The sequence below is a fragment of the Doryrhamphus excisus genome, linkage group LG17 (genome assembly GCF_037039965.1).
Source record: "Doryrhamphus excisus strain RoL-2023G ecotype Guam linkage group LG17, RoL_Dexc_Guam_v1.1, whole genome shotgun sequence".
NCBI lineage: Eukaryota > Metazoa > Chordata > Actinopteri > Syngnathiformes > Syngnathidae > Doryrhamphus > Doryrhamphus excisus.
Genome location: NC_136373.1, coordinates 8,328,231 through 8,337,168, shown reverse-complemented (window position 1 = coordinate 8,337,168; position 8,938 = coordinate 8,328,231). Strand labels below are relative to the sequence as shown.

At 37.2% G+C, this 8,938-nt stretch overlaps 1 protein-coding gene across 3 annotated transcripts; it reads left to right on the top strand.

Moving 5' to 3' along the window:
* The first annotated feature begins 63 nt into the window (after positions 1-63).
* rer1 (retention in endoplasmic reticulum sorting receptor 1) lies at positions 64-8,526 on the top strand. 3 transcript variants are annotated; one of them, XM_058084043.2, is made up of 8 exons: positions 522-686; positions 1,943-2,024; positions 2,182-2,286; positions 2,899-2,995; positions 3,638-3,716; positions 4,548-4,683; positions 5,452-5,506; positions 8,020-8,526. In XM_058084043.2, exons 1-8 carry the CDS (start codon positions 589-591, stop codon positions 8,028-8,030), a joined length of 663 nt encoding a protein of 220 aa, XP_057940026.2. In that variant the 5' UTR covers positions 522-588; the 3' UTR covers positions 8,031-8,526. The 3 variants fall into 3 exon arrangements, with proteins under 3 accessions (XP_057940027.1, XP_057940026.2, XP_057940024.2); XM_058084044.2 differs by lacking the exon at positions 522-686 and adding an exon at positions 64-196 and having other exon boundaries at positions 5,452-8,526; XM_058084041.2 differs by having other exon boundaries at positions 5,452-8,526.
* Positions 8,527-8,938: the final 412 nt, after the last annotated feature.

The following is an 8,938-nucleotide window of genomic DNA, read 5'->3' as shown; positions in this document are numbered from 1 at the left end:
GTGAGGAAAATGGATGGACGGACGTTCGTGTGCGTCTGGAATAGTAAATCGACGTGCGCTCGATTATAACATCGTTTTGGCATTCTACTTCTTTGGTCTGCCTACGATCGAGCCTTTGCGGAAGTACTGACGTGTTCGCTTCGAATCAGTGTGACTCGCTAGGTAGAGCCGGGTAGTGACACAGCGGCTGTATCAGGTAAGAAAATACTGATAATTTGATAATTGCTCGACCGTTTGTTTAGACAGAGGTGCGGGTTATATAAAAGAAGCTATGGTGATTTTCTAGTCCAAAACTACGTGAATTACTAAGGTGGCTACGAAGTAATTGAGTGATTAACTTGCTAGCCAGCAATCTAGCGGCAAATAAGTTCCCATCGTAGTACCATTTTCCGGAAGTGAGTTGTCACATTTCGTCGGTGCTGCTGGATATTGTAGTTCAATAGTAACATTTTGTACATGTATTGAAACTGAAATAATGTGCCGAGAACTACAATCGCAATGACGTGTTATACAATGACCAACATGCATTGGTCTTGGGAAATGTAGTTTTTAAAATTTGACGACAACCAACTGTCTGCAAGGAAATCAATGCTTAAAAAACTACATCACCCACACGACTGGCAATTTAGGCCGGAGGTCGACGTGCATTTCGATGGGTGGTTAGCAGGTCTCATTTTCAAGCTAAAGTAAGTAACCAGACATATTAACCATTTTTAACAATCAATGTGTATGTTTTTTGTGTGTTTCTCTCGCTTCGGGGGGTTCTAAATTATGTTATACAGGGCTGGCATAGCATGTTAGCTGCACTCCATATGCTAACGTTTGCTAACGAGAGTAGCTCTTCTGTGTGTGCAGAGTTTATTAGCCATTGTTGCATGAGTCTGTGGTTTAATGAATCTTTGGTTTTGGTTCTAAGTTAAGTTAAAAATATTTTAAATGTGACAGCCAGTTTATCTTTTCGGTAAAAAAAAAAATACTGGAATTCATGAAGTACTGTATCTCACCGTTGACGAGGCTTACTACAATACGAAACTATTTTCAAATACTGTATAGCTAAAGAAAATCGAACTGTGGATTCTTATGTACATCAATTTACCTATTCTGTTCACTGCTTTAATCTTTTCAACAGTTCCATCTGCTCTTAGTAAATTACCTCATAACAGTTGAAAGACTGACTACAACCGTATTATGATCTATATAATCCTAAACATTTTTACCACTTTTTAAAAATATAAACTAAAAATATAAGATTAAGAACACCAACTAGGATATGTTACCAATAGTGGTTTAAATAATTAAATTAAACATGAACTGTCTATAATGTTTTTGTCATAATTTGAAGTTAAACTTCAGAAAGAAAAACGTCTTACCCTAAAATAGTTTGTGTTCATGGCTTTCACTCACCAGCGTCTGGTATTCATACACGTCTGTGGTGCGTGCACATACACACTGTCTCAAAGAAGCGACTGGCAATTTGGAGTGATTGTGTGGTTATGATGCATGAATGGTAGCTAATATTAGCAGCTAAACATTGCCAAATCTCAATCACAACAAACATAACACGTACATGTGCGTGTGTGTTATGTGGGGTACGGCATGCAGTGGCAGAGCAGGAAGAGGCCAGGTTTATCATGCTTAGAGCACATTCATATGCTAGCTCCTCCAATTTAGCAGCGGACCAAGGTGAACAAAGCACAGGCCAGTATGAAAATTCTGATGGTTTGATAACCTTAGGCAAAAATATCAGGGTTTCCATGCAAAAGGGACATATAAAACAAGACTTTTTTTGAATGAAATAAATGAATGAAATTGAATATCTTGACACCTGTAACCGTCCCATGCCTCGGTTTAAGACAATAACAGACCAGGTCACACTTTGCACATAAATATTTTTAATGTTTTAATATGTTTGTCATCACCCTTTTTTCATCTTTTCTTGTAGAATGTCAGAAGGGGACAGCGTTGGGGAGTCAATCCATGGAAAACCGTATATAGTTGCTACTTTTTTAACACGGATTGGACAGGTAACATGAGCGCCTATCATAAACATAACTTTCAAAAGAATGAAACTATCTTAAGGTGCCATTTTTTTCGCTGTATCCTTGATGCAAAGCTGCTGGCACAAAGGTTATATTGTCATTCTCTGGTGTCTTCTGTTTTTTGTTTTTGTCTTTGGAACAGATCTATCAGTCATGGCTTGACAAGTCGACACCGTACTCTGCAGTACGATGGGGTGGCACGCTTCTACTGACTGCTATATACATGATCAGAGTGTACATACTGCAGGTAATGTTTGATGGAGGAGGGTGGAGTACATTTATGTATGAAGTAAAATGGGATGCTGTGTATATCCTCATATATCTTTATTTCACTTTAAAACGATGAATAAAAGTCCATCATAGTGGACATCTATGTTTATCAACTGATACGACATTAAAGCGTTGTAGTACGGTCTCTAAAACGTGACTAGAATTTTCTCCTTGAAGGGCCCTAACAGTATGACACTAAAGTGTAGTGTTAATATTGGTTTACAAAGTCACAGCTTACCATGGTGTAAAAAAAAAAAAATGCAGATTCTTTTAGCATTTCAATCCTCCTACTGCAGACTGACTGAGTGGGAGAGAACGACAGAGCACTCAGTTTGTGTGTGATTGAGTGGCGCCAGGTATAGGGAGGAAGCAGACAGACACACAGGCAGGGGGTCCAAAAAATAATTTATCTACAGGCTACATTTTCACTGATATGAATCTGTGATATGTCGGCCCACAGATATATTGGTCGGGTTCTAGTCTATAGATTCTACTTCACTCTCATACAAGTCCATCTGTCCTGCAGTTATGTTTGCCTGTATATGTTCATACCTATAAGCTGTTCATTTGTTCTTGCACTGCTTTTCAGGGCTGGTATATAGTAACATATGCCTTGGGGATATACCACCTAAACCTGTTCATCGCTTTTCTATCACCAAAGGTGGATCCTTCACTGCTTGACGAAGGCAAGTACACTCCCATGAATGAAATTATTTGTAGTTACAGCCACATTACAGGCCATTTGGAAGGCATAGAGATCTGGTGTATATAATAGGGTTGAGCGAGATGGGCCTTGGCATATATCACAATATTTCTGGGACATATCACAATATGATCATATAAAACAATATAAAATTGAAATTTAGCACAGTTTTGTATAAAAGGCTACAAACCATAATGAAAAACACTTGTCTCAAATTGTAAAGCGCATTTATTTATTGTTAACAAAGTGGCTAACTTTTCTACTGGCTGTCAACCTCTGCACATGTCGCTACCAAACAAACTGTAGTGCTGCCTGTGCTTGTGATTAAGGATGTAGATGAGATGTAGTCATCTATGCAATTTCAGCTGCATATGGAAGATATTTTTATGACACTCTTGTTTTGTTTATGCAAACATGGCGCAAACGGCGCTCTTACTTTAAGAGACAATCACCGAAGTGTGTGGAGAATGTGTATTTACGGCTAAGACAAGCTGCATTCAAACATGAGCATTTGTTTAAAAATAGTGTTATTTGTGATGACTACACACTAGTGTCTTTGTTCTAAATGTTTGTCTGCTGCTCTTTTTCATTGATTAACCACTTCATCACTCTGTCTTCTTTACAGACGAGGGCCCGGCCCTTCCTACGAAGCAGAATGAGGAGTTCCGTCCCTTTATCAGGCGGTTGCCTGAGTTCAAATTCTGGTGAGTTCACTTCATACTGAGCACATATATGAGTGTCACGTACAGATTGACAACTATATTCTTTGTTTAAAGATGCAGTATTTTATGTATGAGTTATAAGTTAATTTCAAATCACTGGTTGTTGGGATCATCAATTTCAGTTAAATACATTATAAAGCAGACCAACACAGTGATAGATGAGAAGAGAAATCAAGTTTTATCAGATTTACAGAAAGTGTGCAACAATTTAAACAAAAGTAGGCAAGTGCATAAATTTGCTCACCCAAACAAAAAGGACATCAATATTTAGGAGAGCCCCCTTTTGCAGAAATAAATGCTTCATATAGCTTCCAATGAGGGTCTGGAGTCTGGAGTTGACCATTCCTCTTTACAAAACATCCCCATGAATCAGTGTCTGCTGTATGATATATTTAACTGAAATTGCATTGCTGAGCCAAACAACCAGTGATTTATAAAGGAAAGTTTAGAAAATTACCAGGGTAGTCCAAACTTACCACTGTAAACCTGTCCCACATGACCATTTTTCTATGCAAACAGAATGTGACCATGTGTAACAAAGCAGGAGCAGTGTTTTGCATCAGCCGACACACAGTGGATACAATCGTATCAACACCTGAAAACCTGGATTGTATGCTCAACAATTCCTCCCTTCTAGTTTTTTTCCATTTAAGGTTTATTTAATGTTCCATGCTTAGTCTGACATGGCTGTCCTCACACTATACCTGTGCTTAACAATCTGAGTGTTGTATGTGAATTCATAACAAACATTGTGTATGAGTTGGAATTGGGGGTTCCTGTACATGGTGTTTTAATGACACATTTTCTTGACAGGCATTCGGCCACAAAAGGCATCGTCATTGCCATGATTTGCACATTTTTTGATGCCTTCAATGTGCCAGTGTTCTGGCCCATACTTGTAATGTACTTCATCATGCTCTTCTGCATCACCATGAAGAGGCAGATCAAGGTAAAGATGACACACTCACGTGTATTGTGTATAAACTGTTGCATTCAAAATTCAACCCGCATTGCGGGAAAGGGTTTTAAATCATGTTTAGAATTAAATATTACAAGGACTTGTAATTTAGTTAAATGCAACTAAAATCACTGTTAACAATACCTTATCAAACAGGTGTTGAAAAGACCAAACAGCGCAAAATATTGCAATTTTCAACTGGTCTTAAAATTTTAAGTAGTAGTATATCCTGGTAGTGTATGGAATAGAATATACTGTACATTGCTTAGTGCATAGGAAGCAGTTAATTACATTTACAAAACAGACACCATTTAAATACCCAATGAAGTGTTAAGTGACTTCTTGGTTCAAAAGGAGAGGTCAAGGCTAACAGATTGCTGTCTTTAATGCTCCGTAAATTGGCATTCTTCCGACTTATGTCTGTGCTCAAAATGACAGTAGTAGAGCACTGTTATATTTTGCACGGCAAGTCACTTCTGGGATAGACCATGGCTCTAACGAGCATATGCAGTATACACAATGGATGGATGGTAGTTAAGGGTGTTTGAAATGCTGATGTTGACATATTTTAAATTTAAGTACACCGCAAACAGAACCAATGTTGACACTGTTATTAGTGTTAAAAAAAGTAATGAGCATTCTATGCATATCTCAACTGTCTGTATGTTTTTTACCTATTGGATACTTACTAATATGAGTTATTTATGAATTTAGTATTTCCTGTTTACTTACTGGCTTTTCTCCCCCCAATCTTCCCAGCATATGATCAAGTACAGATACCTACCATTCACACATGGGAAGAGGACATACAAAGGCAAGGAAGACACGGGGAAACCTTTTGCTAGTTAAAACCTCTCATTTTCCTTCCTCCTTGTTTGTAATTTGCCTGTCACAGTCCATGGCGAGTGATGGGGTTAGATTTTTCTTTTGTATGACATAGTAACTTGACAAGAAGTTTTTTTGATCCATGTCAGAAAGTGTTGTAGGAGCATACCAGCAGCACTGATCAGATTAGTCTGAAAATGTTGCCTTTCTCTACAAGCAATGTTGGGAGGTGGGGTTCTTTAGAGGGCTCTCAGACTAATTTTAGATTTGGCCAACATTCGTTGAGTAGTTAGACTCGGTGCTGCCTTTTGCCTTTTTAAAGCCCACTGGGTAAGTACTGTGTCACCAAAATCTACTCTACAACGGGGAAAAAAAAGATCTGCTAGAGTTTTAATCATTTCACTATAAGTGAAATCGTTCATGTTTTTCGATTATTATACCCTCACCAACTTATTTGTAACGTGATATATGTCAGTAGTGTTAGATGTAAAACGGGAGCTATGAAGGCAACAGAAGACTCACTAGGTTGAATAAGTCCATCTCCTCCAATAAAAGTGTGCTGCTTCTCTGAAGTCTTATCAGCTGTCTGTCCAAGGTGCTAAATTTAGATTTGTGGCATTTCGCTTGAAAATGCATTCATGATAGACATCAGACTTAAACATTTTTCAATTAACTGTCTGCAACTGGCTATTTCCAGTTTGAAATATTCACTCTATATTGTTTGATATTTATGTTTATGTCAAGACAAATCACTCAAACATGCTTTTAGCTGCTAAATTTGTTTTTCCACAAATTGAAATACAAAGTAAACATGAAAGTTAAAATCATGGCAGTTGGAGCTGCTACTACTAATTCTTTGTTAACAATATAAAGCAGTGCTTCTCAATTATTTTCTGTCATGTGCCTCCTAAGGGACAGACAGACCCACCCGATTTTGAAATACTAGACAAAGTGATAATATGATAAAACGGATATTTATTCATTTATCTGTACTGTACAGACTGAACTTAATAATGAAACCAGGACAATGTAACAAAATGGAGAACATACAAGCATATTCAAGAGTAAAATTGCATGTTGAGTACTATACATTTGTACAAGTTGGTAGGTCACCTAAACAAGTGATGCTGTGAATGCCGAATGCAGGTTGAATTGCAATGTTTTTATTGTGCGTAAAGCACTTAATATATGCTGTTCCAATTCTGCATCGCGCACTGCTGCTTTCATATTACATGTATCGCCATTCATAGTAGCCATGCCATCGCTCACAGTCTCGCATCTGGATGCTGTGTTCTTGGGAGACAGCTGCTCTCTTAAACTAGAAATATCACATTTTAGTCTTGTCACACCCCCAGTGCCATTACCATTTCAGGAACAATAGGCTTTTATCTACTAACTATAAATGATTGAAACAAAAAGGTTTTCAGTACATGATATAGCTGATATACGTAGTTGAATCATAACTCCGCTTGGACCTTAGCTGAGAGGTGAAACATCTTCAAGAAAATTCTGAGTTTATCTTGAGATAAAAAGTGAAAATTCAAAAAGGTGTAAATATACAAATGTAACTTTTTTTCCGATCACCTTATCAGTAGGTAACACCGCTTTGAAGAAAATTATTCAGCACTCACTTGACATACCCTGAGTTTGGCGGAATCACTAGAGGATTTCAACTGAAACCAAAATGGAGAAACTGTACTCAGAAATAAGTAGTGCTTAATGGTAGGAAGCCTTTTACAGCGTCAGTCGCAAGTAAAGAATACTCGCTCCCAACTACATTTCAATCAAACAATATAAGAATACCATATGTTATCCATACTGGTTTAAAATAACACCTGAACAAATAAATGTCCATATCAAATGTTAGCACCTCCATGCAGTAATTAACTATGGCAGACAGCACCTTTAATAGACAGCTCCCCACTGCATTCAAAAATCCCCTCAGAATAAAAAGCGCAAGATTATTTTCCCCACCGAAAATCAGTCTGCAACCCAAAAGTGGGACCCACCATTTGAGACTCACTGATTTTAGAGGACATTTTGCTTGAAATGGCAAGTCCATTGCTTTATCTGAGATTTCAACACTCCGATTGACAGCACCCTACTATTCAAATGCACCCAAGTGCTGATAATGTTCATATTGGAGTCCAAATTGCGTTAGTAGCTTGGCGCACATTGGAGATGCACTGTGGTCATTTTTAATCTTGTATTGGCTGCATGAGTGTTTGTCTTTATTCCTGAGTTCCTTGCTAATTAAGGAACCCATGTGGTGGGGAGATATGGAATGTATTGTTAGCTCTCACTACACAGTAGTTTTCTCAACACAGCGAAGTCTTTGGAGAAGCAAAATTTATTCTTGGACTATTCTTGTTTCAAAGCCTGGGTGCCATTTATTTGATGATTGTAGACTAGCTGTTGTGCTCATTTATAACGTGTACTTTGTGTACTTCATATAAAATGGCATGTGTCATTCCAAGCAAACTGTTGTTCTTTCTTTTGCAGAGGAGACATAAGAAAACTGAGATTGAGGGCTTTTATTATGTCAAATGGATGGAGTGGGTGACGATAACACTGTTTTTGGTATCCTTGATGATTTTTTAAATATATATTGTTTTCCAAAACCTTTGAAATTCTTGCCCTTACTAAAGTTTGATTAGCACTGTTGTAAGGGAACAAACATGTTCCTGTAACATATATTTTCAAAGGGTTGGCGAGATGACTTGTACATATATATCTTTTAAATATGACATTTGAGATTATTATTTTATTTTATTTTTTTCTCCATCAGAGAGAAATTTGTTAGTGTTTGAAAAATAATCTGGAATTGTTAAAAAAAAAAAGAAGCAGAACTGGTAAATCTTTTAGTTCTTGATTTGATGCATTCATTCTGTTTCTCATGACTTGCATGTCATTTTCTTGTGCAACCGTTCAGAACTTGATTTTAATGAAATGTAATTTTTATCCACTTCAAATGCTATTAAAAAGGATATGACCCTTGAAACTTTACAATTATGTGTGTGTCTGTATCTGTATGTGCAATAATTAGATTTTGTTGTGCAACAAAATACGTACATGAAATACTATATTTTCAGTAGTGAAAAATAAACGTACTGATTTTACCAATGACAAATGTTTCTTTGCATAGATATAAGCATTTTCCAACTTCCCTTTTTTAATGTTTAAAATGAAAGACGCCAAAAAAGAAAAGTTATTAATCGATAACTGATTACTTACTTTTAAATGGTTAAATCGTTCAATTAGAGGTGCTCCGGCCGATCGGCCTGAAATCGGTATCAGGCGATATCGTTTAAAAAAAAAAAAAAAAAAAGCACGGTATCGATATCGTCAGATATTTGCTTTAAAACGCAGATCAGCTTGGCTCCAGCTGCGGCATTCAGAACCACATCTGCTGTGTGGTGGA